This window comes from Euprymna scolopes, chromosome 9, assembly GCF_053919585.1.
Source record: "Euprymna scolopes isolate OS-2025 chromosome 9, ASM5391958v1, whole genome shotgun sequence".
Classification (NCBI taxonomy): domain Eukaryota; kingdom Metazoa; phylum Mollusca; class Cephalopoda; order Sepiida; family Sepiolidae; genus Euprymna; species Euprymna scolopes.
In genome coordinates this window covers 13524805-13543233 of record NC_136490.1, presented here as the reverse complement: position 1 = coordinate 13543233, position 18429 = coordinate 13524805, and the positions used below count along the sequence as shown (strand labels likewise).

The window sequence follows — 18429 nt, the reverse complement described above, 5'->3', positions numbered from 1 at the left end:
ATTTGTTTTGACTTTTATCTTCAATGAAAGAAATTTGACGAAAAAATCAAATCCTTTTTGAAATTCCCTTAATTGTATTTTCTCTTTTTCGCTGTACCAAATTTTTTCGCTACAAAAACTTTCTATTATATGATGGTATATTTCAAAACCACAATTCCATCGGAATCGTTAATCAACATTTTCCTGGAATCTGAAAAAATTTAGGAATCCTCCCAACACTAGTGTGTGTGTGTGTGTGTGTACACAGACGGACGGACAGACACTTCATCAAATATTGACATGAGATTCAGACAACTAAGTTGTCCAAAATCTACGCAAATCATTTGTTTATAGTGATGAAGGTTTTGTGTAGAACCATCCACACTTTTTGGAACCACTAAAGTTCAGTCGATGCAAAAATTGTCGCAGATAGTAGCAATACACATGAAAAAATTTAAATGGCTTAAAATATTTCAATATTGGTACATATAGAAAGAGCTTGATAAGCTAAGAATCTTTTTTTAATTTTTTAAATCCAATTAAAATCAAGGAAGTTATGACTTTTTATGCCCTGCGTGTTTGGATATTTTTCCCTCTTTAAGACCATATGCATTTTGTCACATTTTTTGCACTACTTTTTCAGTAAAAATGCTATATCTTTGTTAAAACACAAGACTAAGCAATGAAATTTGCCATATAAGTGTATTTTTGTGCAAGGAATTTTTTTTTTTTTTTTTTTTTTTTTTTAGGGTGTTTGATACCCATTGTGAAACTTTACAAGAATTATGACAGACAAAAATAAATGTTATTTAAAAAAGTGACGTCCCTCTAACAGAAAATATGATGCTTGGAAAAATATCAAGTACTTAAATTCTATTTAAATATAAAAAAACAAACAAGTTTTTGCTAAAGCTGGCAAATTGTTAAAAATTTTGAATTAATGTTATTTTGATTTTTAATTACATTTCATGTCTTTTCCTACTGTTGTAGGAGGTGCTACGTTGTAGCACCTCCTACAAATATTTAAATATTTTTTTTTTTTTTTTTTTTTTTTTTTTTTTTTTTTTTTTAAATAATCGGGTAGATTAGTTTCCATTCGATAATAATTCACTGAAAACATTTTTTAAGGGACGAAAATTAGAAGTGTGTGTACCGTTCGTACACGTGAACCAAAACATGTTTCACATTTTCGCTTGTTAAAATATTTAAAAATTTACTACTACCCAATTTTTTAAAATATTTGTATGGTTGATAAAAAAATAGCTCTAACTAAACATGTAAGAATTTTTTTTTTTATAACCAGATTTTCAATTAAAAAAAAAATCGATTTGGAATAAAAATAAACAACAAAAACAAACGTCTGTTTATGCCAGGTTATTGCTGCTACTATCACTACTATTTTTTTTTTTCAAAAACTTTCAATACTCATTTTTTTTTTTTTTTTTTTCAAAACTTTCAATACTCATCATTTTGAATTTTTTTTTTTTTTTTTTTTTTTTTTTTTTTGACACAACAAAAAAAACGAGTGGTCAAATGAATTTCGGACACTCGAAATTATTAAAAATGACAGCTCTTTTGGTTAATTTCCAAATTTCATTAAAAAAATTCTTAACCGAAACACGGTACGAATGTTTAGAAATCAGGGAGGATCGTTATAAAATCTTACCGAAAATGCTGTTTTATGATGTTCACATTTTTATCACTTTATTTGCTTAAAACTCTAAAAATATATAATGTATGTTATTATTTACTAATTCATTTGAAAGTATATTCATTTCTGAACAAAACGGTGGTATTTTGAAGACTTTGGTTTTTAAATATGACTATTTTAGCAGAAACCCCTTGAAATCTGATTATCCAAAGTCTTTTAACGGCCATGTGTATTGCTACAGATAGTGGACGTGGGGTTTTTAAATTAGTTTTCCTTGAAGATTGAAGGTGCATCTCAGTGGTTTTAAACCCTCCAAATACTAACCTGGAAATTTCTACATCTAATGCAATTACCTACAGCACTTGGTATTCTCAAATAGTCATCCATCCAGTACTGGCCAGGCTCCTCATTGCTTAACCCGGCGGTTATCTAATGAAATCTTATGTCATAATGTATTGTTCACAAAAATGTTGTACATAAAATAGAAAAATTGAACTCTGCGTATTTGGTATTGGCTTATTGGTCATCAACCTTTGCGTTTTTCTTTTTAATAATTAATATATGAAATAATTTTGTAGAGTATTTCTTTTTTTAATTTTTTTTTTTTTTTTTTTTTTTGAAATCCTCTGAAATGAGTAATTTGTATATTTATTTGCAAACTGTTATCCTTGTCTTTATAGTTGTTTCATTACCTGAAGAAGGCCAAAGGAATAGTTGTGGTGAAACAACTGCGCAGACGAAGATAAGTCCGCAGATAAAGTTTGTAACTCTATAAACATTGTTAATGTGAATTATCTTTTTGTTTTAGGATGTAATTAGTGCCTTAGGATGTCCGAGTAAAGTTTTTTATAAATCCGAAGATAAAATGAAAATACATTCCCCTGATGCCCATCGAAGAGTGAAATCACGATGTTCTGATTACTTTTACAACTACTTCACGATGGGAGTCGTAAGTATTAAGTTTGCTAAAATTATCATTTATGCTTTTAATTCTTTTTATTATGTTTTTTGACAAAATTATGAAATCTTTGATGCTTTTTGCTTATTTTTATTTGATGTGTGTAATAAATGTGTCTATGTACAACTTCTGTGACAACTCGTGTGTAGCTATGTAAAATTTGAGTTATTGATATTCTATTATCGTTTGTGTTGGTCTTTTCTCTAATATGCAATCAACGTATTGAATATGCTTTCGTATAGATAAGTCAAATAAAGGGGGAAAACTAATAAATTATGAGTAAATAATAAACAGTTCAATTTACATTATATATATATATATATATATATATATATATATATATATATATTACAAGCCTTTGAAATTCAAAGACTTACATTTTTTTTTTTTTTCTTAAACTTTTTATTTCATTTTGGATTTCTTCATATATCTCAGATTTTTCCAAGACACTTAAGTTTAAGTGGGAACATAATGAAACATGATACATAAAAAAGGATATGAAGATTATTAATGATAATTCTCTGTAAATGTCTCGAACACAATGGAAATGCATGAATTGCCAGTGTAAACAATTTATGGATATGTATGAACAATGTAAGACTGATATCTGGAAAAGATTTCTTCAGACAAGAGAAAAAGACTATATATATATATATATATATATATATATATAAATTGAGGAACTATAGCTGCTACTGGTGAATGGGTAGTCTAATGAGAAACTCATTGGATTCGTGTAAAGCCATGTTAAGATGGAAAGCTGAGACGGACACTCTAAAAGGAATGTCAAATTTTAAATTTGTATGTGGTAAATTTAGATAATTTGTTTTTCAAAATTAAAGAAATTATAATAATCCAATGGTCAGATAACTTTAATCTGGTTCAGGGGAAATAACTCTTGAATATTGAGTTGACACTCAATTTCAGATACTTACATTCTAGAAATGTAAGTTTTTTTTTTGTTTTTTTTTTTCTTCACTGAAATGTCTGACACAGCAAATAATTACTAGCAGTTGTGCCTAAAATGGATGTAAAACGAATTAGGGATGCCAACATTGGCCTTTTGGTCAAGATCAAAGTGTATCTGTTCTTCAGATGCTGCACTTCCATTTCTTCTCTTTCGGTGAGACAATTTTTTATTTTTGTACCTTTTTCTTCACGTTAAAAAACCACCCTGGTGTCTAACTCTGTCCCGTGGGGAGGCATTGTAAATAGGTACCTTACGATAGCAGAATGTAAACCTGTGTTATCGGCTTTTGTCTGTTTTTTTTTAGTTTTAATGAAGAATTTTTCCATCTTTGATTTGGTGATCACTGTTGCATTTTGAATGCAACAGTGAAGCCACTGAAAATAGTCAATTTTTGATTGCAAGAAATTATAAAGTTTAGTTTTTAACAAAAATATAAGATCAACACTTGAAATGTTTTTAATGTCCACTTAAAATTTTGATGTTGAAAAACTAGAGTTTGTATTTATTTATTTATGCTTCTTTCAAGCATCATTTTTTAATCAATTTCGCATAAATTAATGAAACCTAGTATAACAGCTGGGAGACCTGACGTTGTTTGGGATTAACAGGACCATCAAGGAAAGTTTCACACTCCTATATTTTTGTCATCGAAATCGTTGAAATCAGCCACTTTTTTCAATCAAATCTATTGATTGCTAGTTCTAGTTGGGATCCATTGTGATGCATCGGAGGACATTTCGCATGCCTCCGCGCAGTGACTTAGTCCACAATACATTGTAGTTTACATTGCACTGTAGAGAACCTGTTTTTATAAAATTTTATATATAACTGCTTGAATTAGTTTAAAACACAAGTCAAGTATCATGCTTCAGTTGTGCTCTAAGCAGAAATATTAATTTCAAACGTGCCCCTGTATAATCAAAGAACCTGCTGTTGATTTTATATGCCAGGACTTTTTGCTTATGTGGTCATAAAACTTCTCAACTGCACTTGTGATATTAGGCTGTATAAGGTGTTAACTTTGGTCAAAATCGGCTGTGCCTTTCGATTATTAATACTTGTTGAAAACATTCCGATACAAAATATATCTAAGAACACTGCCAGATACATAAAGTTAGTTCATCTGTGTGAAATTTTATAATCAAGTCATCTGTTTGGAGTTAATAAGGAATGAACTCACAAAGTTCTTTTTATATAATAAATATAAAAAATACCACAATATAAAACAGAAATAGATCCAATTCTCTAAATATTTCATAAGATAAACCCCCAAATATTAATTCATTCTTTCAAGAATTGTTCTACACTTTGACCATTTGTAACTTGATTTGATAATTTGTTCCAAAATTATTTCTTGAGGAAAAATCTAATTTCGTGAAAGAATGTAATAAGTGATTTAGAATTTTTTTTTTTTTTTTTTTTTTTTTTTTTTTTTATTTAACCTTAGTTCTTAAAAAAATGTCAATTTCAATTTCAGGATATTCTTTTTGATGCAAACACTCATGTTGTGAAGAAATTCATCTTACATACCAATTACCCTGGCCATTACAATTTTAATATGTAAGTAGTTCATATGATTTTATTTTCCTCAGTTTTTTGATCAAGTAGTTTTATTTTTAAGTGATGAATGGGAATTTGTAGATATTACAACATAAATCAAACAAGGTCGAATTATAGTTATCTCCCCTTTTATTTTTTTAGATTGTTTTCAAAATAGCGGACAAGACTGTCACTCTTCAGTTACTCATAAAATTTTTAAAAATTTTATTTTTATTTTTTTAATTTTTTTTTTGTGAAAGAAAACTTCCAGTCTGTAGTGGATGAGGGACAAAAATAGTTGGTAACATTCAACGCTGCCAAGATTAAGCTTCTTTCCTTTAATAATTACAAGAAACTTTCAACTACTAATAGCCATGACTAATGATACATTACCTGAAAGTACTTGATTCAAACTCCTCGGCTCAACACTCACAGGGAACATGAGTTGGAACAGATATATTGAGAGCATTGCCAAGATAGCTGCAAAGAAGGTAGGCTCTCTCTCTACCATGCTCAAAAATTACTTACACCCGAGAGTATCCTGTATTTCTACAAGGCCACCATGTATGGAGTATTGTTGCCACATTTGGGCTAGTGCATCTGATACTAGTCTCTCCCTCTTAGACAGGGTTCAAAAGAGTTGCCAACTTAATAGATCCCACGCTCTCAAGTAGGCTTCAACCTCTGTCCTCTCAACGAAGTACTGCATCTGTTTGTTTTACAAATATTTTAATGGTATGTGTTCCAACAAACTAGAAGCCCTTGTACCCTCTAGACATAAAATAACACTATTTTATGTATGATTCGACTTTGAATGTTTGAATTTTATTTATTTATTTTTGTTTTTTTTTTTGTTTTAGGTACTATAGATGTGAATTCAAAATTCCAGTTCATATAGATAAGCCTGAATTGGAAGCTGGCCTTTCTGAAGAAGAACCGCTGATCATCACAGCTTACTCAAAGGTTGGAATTTTCTTTAAAGCAGAAACATTTAGAAACATGATCAGTACAAATGTGATGCAGATGCAGACAACTACACATTTCAGTAGAAACTATCACAAACTATGAACTCAACTATGCCAAGTTCAAATCAAGTTAGATTTATATTTAGTTATTCACTAATATCGTTGGGAAAGGTATGAATCCTCGTTTCTCTTCAGTTATGGGTTAAATAACCTATTCAATGAATCGTCTACAATGGATTTAGTATTTTGGAATCGAGTCAATTAGCGTAACTATGCTAATAAATAATCAAATCGTCTGACATTTCTGAATAATTGTAACTTTAGTTCATTTTTATGTCCTAAAGTATCCACTTAAAAAAGAATGATAGAAGAATGATAGTGGAGGCTGTGAGAAATATGAGTTTCCTTTTAGTTATCATTGCTTCTAAGTTTACTTTGGCCTGGAGTGATAATACCAGATCAGCCTGTCTGAGGATATTGATAAAAAATGCCTGAACATTTTTTTTTTTTTCCCCTCCGCAAAGTCAGAAACAGATTTGTTTTTTTTTCTCTGCAAAACAATCAAACTAAACACTATAAATAAATGTTTGAAGATATAACTTGAGGGATAAAATTACTGCATTCAGCATTAAATCACCCAGAAAAGTTGATATTCTGTAAAACCAAATTCCATTTTTTTTTTTTTTTTTTTTTTTTTTTTGAGATATAACGAACTTTAAACAAACTCTTTTCAAAATTACTCAATTTAGTATTCAATAATTCCAAAATAGTTGATATGCTGTTAAACAACTATTGTACAAACTTTTTAATTTAGAAAGGAATTTAACCACAATTAGATGTTTATACTAATGTAAAAGATTTTTTTTTTTTTGTTGTAGTAATGCAAAAGATTCATGTCTGTCCACTATTTTTCGGTCATTAGGCTTTGGAACTTCAGATATAGTGAGTAGGATCTACAATATATGCATATTGTCAGGAAGGAGAATGTCCTATTTTATCTAGTAATTATCATCATATTCAGTTTAACATGCTGACATGTATTGGACAGCTTTTAGAAATTGACTTCCAATCCAACCTATCTCTGGCCAAGTCTCTATCCTTCCCTTTCATTTATTATAATGAATAAAAACTAGACATGTTTTCCTCTAATATTTTCCATTTTCTACTTGGATGAGAAAAATTAAGAAACACCGATGCTCGAAGTCTACATTATATCTAAGTATACCATTCTTGTAATCCTGTTGTAGCCAGGGCAAATGGGTTTCCTCCCTGTATGCATCCCAAATAGGGCTCCGAGGTGAGTAGGGAGCAAGGATGAACTCACAAACAATCCTAATGAGTTACAAAACACCAAGTAAAAAGACTGCTAGACACTTCGGATAGTGACTCGACTGAGGAACAAGATAAATATCCAAATTTTATAATAATGGAATCCACTGAAGAAACACCATTAACCAAACTTTCCCCTTTAAGATAGAGAAAATATTATCTAAAAATATAAAATCCAAAATGGTTAAAAAATTAAATGGCATTCTGCTAATAGAAATCCTCACAAAACCACAAGCGGATGAACTCCTAAAATGGAAACATTTTGATAATATAAAAATAAAAACATACCAACACAAAACACTAAACACATGCAAAGGAGTGGTAAAAAGCCGTGAACTTTCACTTTGTCCCATTGACGAAATACGTTCATATCTGAAAGAACAAAATGTAACAGACATTAGACGAATTCAAATAAAAAAAAAATGGAGAAATGATAAACACGCACACATACATACTAACCTTTTACCAACAAAAAATCCCACCAGAAATAAAAATAGCCTATGAGAAACTGAAAGTCGAAACTTACATCCTCAATCCACTGCATTGCTTCAAATGTCAAAAATTTGGCCACCATCAGAATCGATGCACACACCACCCAATGTGTGGGAGGTGTGGAGAAAATGACAATCATACCAATTGTCAAAAAACTCCCAAATGTGCCAACTGCAAAGAAAATCAGTGCCTACTCCAAAGACTGAAATTTGGAAAAAAGAAATTACCAAAATTAAATACATGCTAAACGTCACCTACCCAGAAGCAAGGAAAAAAAGTTGAAACAATCAAATATTCAGAAATAATGAAAAAAGAATACTCCTAATACTAAGCACAACGACAATTATCAACACAACAAACTTAGACATTAAAATCCAAGACCTCACCGATCAAATCAAAATATTAATAAACACAATTGAAGAAATGAAAAAAATAAATATAAACAAAATCTCACTGGAACCAAAAACCCAAACACCACACCCAATAGAAACAACCCCTTTAGCCGAAAAAGAAAACAAAAAAAAAGCAAACACCAAAAAACATACCAGAGGAAAAAAAGAAACAAAATAGCAGAAAAAAAAAAAAATTCAACGGACAAGGTCACGTTCACTCTCCAGGACAAAAGACACTCCCCTGGGTGTTCAGAAAGAGGTAGACATGCCGAAGGATCCTCCAGAAAGAAGGGGCCGGCGGAACAGCGAAACGTCTGCGGCACATGAACCTAAACTCCCCAACACACCACGACCGTGCTCACAATCCAAAAGTAGAGATAAACAAAAAAACACTGTGCCTCTAGGACTCGAAAACCAAGAAGTCATGGAGACTGAGGAATCAAGATATTCCTCTTTCTCCATGAACCTATAAATGATGATAAACAGGAAAAAAAATATATAAAAAATAAATAAAAACAATACCCATGCAAAACCTTACAAATCATAACAAAACATTCCTACAACGGAACTGCAGAAGACTAAAACCTAATCATGAAGAAGTACTAGAAATCATCAACAAACATAATCCAGCAGCAATATATGTCTACAAGAAACACGACTCAAAGAAAATCACAACTACAAATTCAAAGAATATAACATACGACAAAACCCATATATATCCACAACAAATAGAGCAATCGGAGGAGTGTCCATACCAATTAAAAATACTATACATCACACAATCGTCCAATTAAACACTGAACTACAAGCAATAGCACTAACGGCTAACCTACACCACAAAATCACAATCTGCTCCATATACATTCCACCAAATCAGCCAATAAAAAAAAAATAGACATGCTAATTAACCAACTCTCACCCCCATTTATAATAATGGGAGATTTTAATGCGCACAGCAACCATTGGGGAAGTAATCAAAACAATAACAAAGGCAATATGATAAATGAAATTTTAAATACAACAAACCTATGTATACTAAACAATGGTAAAAATACCTACATGCACCCTGCCAATGAATCCATGTCTGCAATAGACTTAACAATATGCACTCCATCCATTTATATGGACTTCCATTGGGATGTACTAGAAGACCAACACGGAAGTGATCACTATCCTATCATACGTAAAAGTAAAAAAAAAATACCAAAAGAAAAAGTCCAAAAATGGAAATTACACAAAGCCAACTGGGAAACATTTACCAATCTTTGCAGAACAGAATTAGACACGAACATTCTAAATAAAGAACCACTAAAACATTTCCCACAAACCTTAAACAATATTGCCACCAAAACAATACCCAAAACTTCAAACCCCACAAAAAAATCAAACCCTTGGTTTAATGAAACCTGCAAAAAATCTGTCAAAGAAAGGAAAAAAAATCCACTTTAAAAATTCAAACAAACCCCTACAATAATTAACTTACAAAAATATAGATGCGTGCTAAAGCACGATACACCATAAAACAAAGCAAAAAAACATCCTGGAAAAACTATATTTCACAGCTAAACAACCAAGCACCAACTAAAAAAACATGGAATATAATAAAGAAAATAGCTGGAAAAGAAACACAAAATACCATAAACTATTTAATTAAAACTGATGGAACAAAATGCATAAACAAAAAAGAAATAACTAATTTACTAGCTGAAGAATTCTACAAAAATTCATCAAACAAACAGTATTCAACATCATTCCAAATTCATAAAGAAACAGCAGAAAGAGAAAAACTTAATTTTACAACTAATAACAAAGAAACATACAACATACCATTCAACATAAAAGAACTAAAAAGAGCAATAAACAGAAATACAACTCCAGGCCCAGACAATATACATTACTAATTCCTAAAATGACTACCAAAATCATCTTTAAAACTATTACTTAACATGTATAACAAAATATGGAATACAGGATAAATACTAAAATCCTGGTTTGAGTCGACCATCATACCAATTGTCAAACCAAATAAAAATGCAAGTAACCCAACCAGTTACAGACCCATAGCCCTAACCAGCTGCCTCTCCAAAACTATAGAATGATAAACAACCACTTAATGTGGTACCTGGAAAAAAACACCTTATCAAAATATCAGTGGATACAAAAACAAAGCACAAATGACCAAATGGTATGACTAGAATCATTTATTAGACGGTTTTGTACGTGGACACCACGTGGTGGCAGTCTTTTTCGACATCTAAAAAGCCTATGATACAACCTGGAAATATGGAATTCTAAGACACAATATATGAATAAGAGGAAATATGGCAATATTTATACAAAACTTCCCGTCTCAAAGATACTACAAAGTACGACAAGGAAACACACTATTAGATCAATACGAGCAAGAAGCAGGAGTGCCACAAGGTAGCATATTATCCACCTTATTCTTAATTAAAATAAATGAAATCACACAAATTGTTGACGCACAATTTGAAAGATCATTATTTGTAGATGACTTTTCAATTGCATATTCTGCATTAAATATAACAATTGAAAGAAAGATGCAGCAATGCTTACACAAAATTAAAAAAAAAAAAAAAAAAAAATGGATCAATAAAAATGGATTCAAGTTGGCACAAAACAAAACTGTCTGTATTCATTTCTGCAGAAAACAAAAATATCATCTGGATCCACAACTACAAATACAAGGAAACCCAATCCCAATAGCACAACACACAAAATTTCTAGGTATCACACTGGACAATAAACTTAATTTCAATATGCGTATCACTAACTTAAAGTAAAAATGCCAAAAAAAGCAATGAAAAATTTTAAAAGTAATATCAAAAACACTGGGGAGCAGACCAAGACACAATGTTAAAAATATACCAGGCACACATCAGATCAAAATTAGATTATGGATGCATCACATATAGCTCTACTTGTAAATCCTATCTCCAAAAATTAATAACCATACAAAATCAAGGATGAAGACTCTGTCAGGGAGCATATCAAACGTCACCCATGGAAAGCGTATACATAGAAGCCAATGAACCCCCTCTACATTTAAGATGACAGAAATTAATAACACAATACACAGTAAAACTACAAAGTGATCCAAACAACCCAACACATGAAAAAACCTACAATATACAAATTTTTATACCAGCAAACCAAAAAACATACCGTTTTGATATCGTATCAAAGAAATATTAACTCAAATTAACGAAAACCCTAATAACATAGTCACACACACAGTAAGCAACAAACCACTATGGACTTTGAAAGATCCAAGCACTGATCTGACTCTTACTAAATACCCCAAAAAACAATACCAACAACTTAATAAATAAAAGCCACTTCGGTGAACTCAAAAGTACCTACAACAGAAAGAAATATACACTGATGGAGCCAAAACAAAAAAAGGAACAGGTGCAGCATGTACAGATGGACAGAACCATCTCCAAATAAGACTTCCCATCGACGCATCAATATACACAGCAGAACTACAAGCAATCAAAATGGCACTTGAATTAAGAACGACAATAAGAAAAAATTCATTATATATACCGATTCTTTGTCATGCATCTTAGCTCTAAGAGAAGAACTAGAGCATCCTTATATATTAGATATAATGAAGAAATACAATGAAATTATTGAAAAAGGAAAATAAATAATTTTAGCCTGGATACCAAGTCATGTTGGTATTCCAGACAATGAAAAAGTTGACAAATTAGCCAAAGAAGCCATTAGCAAAAATATAACAAACATCAAAATACCATACACAGATTTCAGCAGAAAAATAAGGGAATATAACAAAAATAAATGGCAAACAAAAGGGGACACATATACCCAAAACAAACTACACGAGCACCAACCCATAATAAAAAACAAAAGAACAAAGAAAATCAGATTCTAATCAGAATCTGACATACCAAATTAACACACTCGCACCTAATCGAAGCAATAGAAAAACCAAAATGCACTTTTTGCGACAGATAACAATAAAACATAAACAGAATGTCAAATACGAAACTAACAGAAATAAAAATTATACAGTAAACAAAATCAAAGAATTGTTTCACAAGGTGACACCACACCAAATCATCAAATGCTTAAAAAAAATACAACTCTTCAAATCGCTTTAAACCGTAAAAACTCAAACAATTTTAAAATACATAAGTCTGACAATAAAAAAAAAAAAAAAAATCTTAACTAAATACAGAGCTTGGCATTAAATGACCCACAGTGGTTGTTATGCCGTAAAGCCCCAATAAACCAACCTTCATTTATGCTTTCATGTTTTCTTTGCCAATTAACTCCATTTCTATAACTGTTTTACATCAAGTTTCAGCCATTCTTTCAATGTGACCAGACCAACGTTTCCTGTTTTGTACACATCTTCCTATACAATATATATATATATATATATATATATTTTTTTTTATTATTCCATTTTCACCCCAAACAATACACAGTGCCACTTTGAAGCAGGGTCATTATGAGGGGAGAAGAGTAGAAAGATGTTTGTTAACATTGCACTTGAACTTCTGCATATCATTGCAGTTGGGAAAGCAGAATCCCGGAAGGGAGTTCCAAAGACCCGCAGTTCTGGGGAAGAAACTATTGGAGTAAAAGGCTTTCTTGCACCTAGGGATCTCTACTGTAAAGGGATGAGACTTAGTAGCTTGTCGGGTTTGTCGGGGGTAGTTATGTCGGGGAGGTACAAGTGTTTGCAGTTCGTCAGAGCATTCACCATTAAAGTATTTGTAGAACAGACAGAGGGATGCAACATCTCGTCGATGGGACAGAGGTTGAAGCCTAGATGACAATTCAGGACCTATCAGGTTGGCGACTCTTTTTTGAACCCTGTCCAGGGGCGAGAGACAAGCAGCAGATGCACCAGCCCAGATGTGACAACAGTACTCCATACATGGGCGAATGGTTGCCTTATAGAGGTATAGGATACTGGCAGGCGTAAGTAGTTTTCTAGCACGGTAGAGGGAGCCAACCTTCCTTGCAGCAGCCTTGGTAATGCTCTCAATGTATCTATTCCAGTTCATATTCCCTGTAAACGTTAGGCCGAGGAGTTTAAAAGAAGTACTTTCAGGCAATGTGTTCTTGGCCATTGCTATTGGTGGTAGAGAAGGTTTCTTGTAGTTATTGAAGGAAACAAGCTTAGTCTTAGCAGCATTGAATGTGACCAACCATTTTTGTCCCCATTCCACTACGGATTGGAGGTCGTCCTCTAGTGTTTCTGCCATTTCTTTGGATATGTGTTCATTTGTTTTCCCCTCATATCTGTTATAGAGTGGTGTCATCGGCAAATATACCCATCTCCGTATCTATTGTATAAATAACATAAAATTGAAAATTTGAGCAACCTTTTATCCTATTAATTATTTCTAATGGAGGTTTAACCACAGAAAATGGATTTTTTTTTTTTTCATGTTCATAACTTCAGTTGTATAATTAGTTTTCAAATTTCACCATGCCATTATGGTTTCTCCTGGAGTTTTTAAAAAAAATTTTATTCAATATTTTGTATTTGTTTTCATACCTAATTTTTATTTATTTATTTATTTTTTTTTTTTCCAGTGGGATAAAATACAAAAATATCTATTGAAACCTGAACAACGGCCAGTCATCTTGACAAGGTCATCATCAACAAATACCAACAATCCATTTGGATCGACTCTTTGCTATGGTGTTCATGATATGATTTTTGAAGTATGTACATTTCTAATTTTGGTTTTCTTTACTTTGTTTTTGTTTTCAAATTATTGGCTCAGTTATTACTTTTTTTTTTAACAAAACATCTTTCATAAATATTTAAATACAAATTCTTTAAATTATCTTCATTGAAACCTTTTCTATATAATATTTTTGGTCCCCCGATTTATCAGAGAGGGGCCTATGTTTTCAGTGGCATCCGTTAGTCCGAACTATTGCCAGATAACCGTCCATTACTTTTTCCTGAAATTTTGCTACAAATTCTATTTTATTAAATAGATGTGCACAATAACAAAAATTTTACAAAAATTCCCGTTGTCCCCCCCCTCCCCCAGGGGCTCAAGAGGTAAAAAATGTCTCAAAATGGCCAAAAATGACACTTTTTGCCCCATAGCGTTTGATCTATCCATTAGATTTTTCTGAAACTTGGCCAAAATGTGAAGGCCATTGTTAATATAAATTCAGTATGGGTGACCCGGGCAAAATTCTGGTTCGCATCTCTCTGGGACTTTTAGAGCTAAATAAATTTTTTTAGCTCTTTTGTTCGTATTATTCAAGAACTTGATATGTATGTCTCTATAGTAGTTTTCATGATGCTGAATTCAAATATACAGGTTTTAAGGCATGAAACTGCATAATTTGTCCATTTTTTTTTACTGGAATTCGGTATTCCCAGGAGTTCAAAAGGGGTCACAAATGCCCTAAAATTGCAAAAATTACTTTTTACCTCAAAACTTGTGCCCCATCCATTTTCTGAAACTTGGCGAAAATGTGAAGGCAACGTTGGCCCTTCACACTTCTCACATTCATCACTTTTTTGTGGCGTCATCTCACATGCAGTACCAGTTCCCACATAGTTTTGTCCATCAATCTTTTTTTATTCCTGCATATAGAATGACCTTCAAAATCAGGATGAGGATATCCTATAAGTGGGAAGCACTCTGTGCCAGACAAAGATGCCACAAACAGGTTTTGAGTAATCTCTGCTCAAAGTTTGACATGGAAACTGGCATAAAATAATTTACGCACATATCAATGCGTTTTTGGTCTTATTTTGTAGGGTGATCACTCTGTATTCTAGTTTAATACGATAATGGTATAAGTATCACTCATGCTTATAAAAAGACTAAGAATGAAGAAACAAATTATAAAAAAAAAAGTAATATTTAATGTAACGCGTTACTGCTGATACTATTCCGCTTGTGAAGTGTTGCTTATAGGGAGGTCTGGGTGAGCCTTCGTATTCAAGTAGGTCATCATGGTCATCAACATCAGGTGCGTCAATCAGGTTTCTTGCTCAGCAATCACGTCCACCATAAACTGTTTGTGGGGAGGTGAGATGAAGGTTAACAGGGCCTTAATATCTTCCAGCTTAACATCCAGTTTAATAGGTGTTGGGTATTTCTGTGGCAAGTGTATTGTTGCACGATCAAACACAGTTGTCATAAAACTTTCATCTCTTCTACAGTTTGACATAAACAACATCTTGTTGTTGGTATGTTCACTTGATGCCAACCCCCTGTTTGAAGCTGTCGACATAAACAAATACTTTGCCATTTTTTAAGTTGGACCCAGCTGTTGCTTTCTTGCTGAACTTCCTGTTTTATTGTTTGTTTGTTTTTTTTTGGTTTTTTGTTTTGTTTTTTTATCTTATTGTCAAAAATTGGTTTCTTGGCAGATTTTTTTAATTTCATGGAATGAATAGTTTTTATGAAACTAATTTATCATTTCAAAAATAAGCGGTCATTCATTACGTAGGATACATTTGTTAAATGTTGTTATAGTATGCATCTTTAGTGATTGACAACTGTATATCTTTACTTCTAGTCTGGCCATGATTGCTTAATGGTTGTGGGTGGAGGTTGAATGCTGGAGAAACTGAAACTTAGAACTCTTTCTAGCTGAGTGAAATTAAGACAATTTCAATTTAATCTTTTTACAAAATGTTTTACTGATGTGCATACATTCACAGAAAAAGAATTAAATTTAGATCTAAGCGTACATATTGATTTGTGTCAATGCAGTGTGATTCTTGCTGCTCTATGAAATTATTTAACATGAGCTCTCTTCCTCTCTAATGACATAATTTTACATCCAATGTTAGTTGAATTTTTCTCTTTTCCATATTTGGCTGTCTAACCTCTGACCCCTTTGAAACAATTCCTTGACCAATTCCTTGTGCAACTGAACAAAATGAAGTTAATCAAAACTAGCTGACTTAGTTATCTTGGTATATTATGAATGAAACTTTTTGGTTCCTTTCAAAAACATTTTATGATAAATGACCCTTGTTTTTTTTTTTGTTTTTTTTTTTTTGTTTTGTTTGTTTGTGTTTTGTTTGTTTGATGCTTGTGTGTTTGTTGATTGTTTGTGTGTGTTTGTTGATTGTTTGTGTGTGTTTGTTGATTGTTTGTGTGTGTTTGTTGATTGTTTGTGTGTGTTTGTTGATTGTTTGTGTGTGTTTGTTGATTGTTTGTGTGTGTTTGTTGATTGTGTTTGTGTGTGTTTGTTGATTGTGTGTGTGTGTGTTTGTTGATTGTGTGTGTGTGTGTTTGTTGATTGTGTGTGTGTGTGTTTGTTGATTGTGTGTGTGTTTGTTGATTGTGTGTGTGTGTGTGTTTGTTGATTGTGTGTGTGTGTGTGTTTGTTGATTGTGTGTGTGTTTGTTGATTGTGTGTGTGTTTGTTGATTGTGTGTGTGTTTGTTGATTGTGTGTGTGTGTTTGTTGATTGTGTGTGTGTGTTTGTTGATTGTGTGTGTGTGTTTGTTGATTGTGTGTGTGTGTTTGTTGATTGTGTGTGTGTGTGTGTTTGTTGATTGTGTGTGTGTGTGTGTTTGTTGATTGTGTGTGTGTGTGTGTTTGTTGATTGTGTGTGTGTGTGTGTTTGTTGATTGTGTGTGTGTGTGTGTGTGTGTGTTTGTTGATTGTGTGTGTGTGTGTGTGTTTGTTGATTGTTTGTTAGGTCAAAGTTTGATCTTAGTTATTCATATGTATAAACAATATTGTTTCATTGTTTTATCTTTATCAATTTTCTTTCAGACGATGCAAAATCACCACATTGCATCAATTACGTTGTACCAGCCATCAACAGCTACTACTCCTACACACGACATTCCTGTGTCCTGACTCTTGGACGAATACTGAACAGCTACTACTCTTCTCATAATTCTTCATCCCTACAACTTTCAACACACACACACACACACACACACACACACATTACCATAACCGGCCACATTCAATCCATGTATAAAAAAAAAAAAAATGATGCAAAAATTGCTGCTTTGCAATCACTTCCTCATGAATTATTTTTTAAATTGGCCAGTTTTTGGAGCAGGTGCTTTAAAAAGCATAAACTCTTGGAATTTCTATGCAGTTTTATGAGCAGTTTTCTTTTAATTGCATGATATTACAATTGTTGCCATGCTGTTGGTACCTGTTGTAGACCATGGTAGAACAAGACGCTCACTATATTTGTCATTTATGTGCATGATTTATTGAAAATAAGATTCATGAACGACTCAAATGTCAAATAGAAAAAATTGTTTTTTCTAGCGTAGTTTAATACAAATGTGGCAACACTTGTAATCGAATTATGTAATAAGTTTTAAAAGAAATCAAAATACTTGGAGATTGTGGCAGTTTTTCTTTGACAGTGAGTGAGAATGTGGGAGCATTGGGAAAGATGACAGTACATAACACCCGGAAGGTGCAATACAACAATTAGTGTAAAACTGTATAATGCATTGATAGCAATGGCTCGTATGCTGTTATCAGTCAGTGAATAATTCCTATGACAGTTGTTGAAAAAACAAAAAAAAAAGGAATTCAAGGATTCTTGAGCTGATTGATGCCTATTAAAGTATCCATCCTCAAAATTGCCTGATTTAACAAAATCTCTGCTGCTTGTCTAAAATTATCCCTCTTTAAAAAAAAAACAAAGAAAAAAAAATTTTATGACATACATGCCCATGATGGAAAGAAAATATATACCTAAAATCACGGAAATTGATCAAATAGTTTTATTTTTAAAAGAAAATCAAGTTTTATAGTTAAAGGATGAGTGACAATTTTGCAATGCCATCTTAAAAAGTCTGAAGGGACAAGGAAAAGAATTCCAAATAACCTGTGAGATTTCAAAAAGCCATTCTTAACATGAGGATGTGGGTGCAAAACAATTTTTTTATTTTTATATAAAAATAAAATTACTTGATCAATTTATGTAACTTTTGATATAAGATATTTTCTTTCCATCATGGGTACATACATAGTTTTTTTGTTTTTTTTTCTGGGGTCAGGACAAGCATCAAATTTTCCTTATATTTTTCATTGGAGAGTGATTGTTGAAGCTCTGAAAGATCTCTGTATCAATCTAGAAAAAGGAAAGCAAAAAAAAAAAAAAAAAAAAAACTAGAAAAGT

At 32.1% G+C, this 18429-nt stretch overlaps 1 protein-coding gene across 4 annotated transcripts in view; it reads left to right on the top strand.

Annotated features, from left to right (window-relative positions):
- Positions 1–18201, top strand: part of LOC145284441 (phagosome assembly factor 1-like) — a 125243-nt gene extending 107042 nt beyond the window's left edge. For all 4 annotated transcript variants that reach the window (XM_080133253.1, XM_080133254.1, XM_080133252.1 and 1 more), the window contains 5 exons: positions 2439–2579; positions 5036–5118; positions 5958–6060; positions 13874–14005; positions 17049–18201. In XM_080133253.1, coding sequence (XP_079989379.1) covers positions 2439–2579; positions 5036–5118; positions 5958–6060; positions 13874–14005; positions 17049–17135 — 546 coding nt within the window. In that variant the 3' untranslated portion in view covers positions 17136–18201. The remainder of the gene's footprint in view (positions 1–2438; positions 2580–5035; positions 5119–5957; positions 6061–13873; positions 14006–17048) is intronic.
- Positions 18202–18429: the final 228 nt, after the last annotated feature.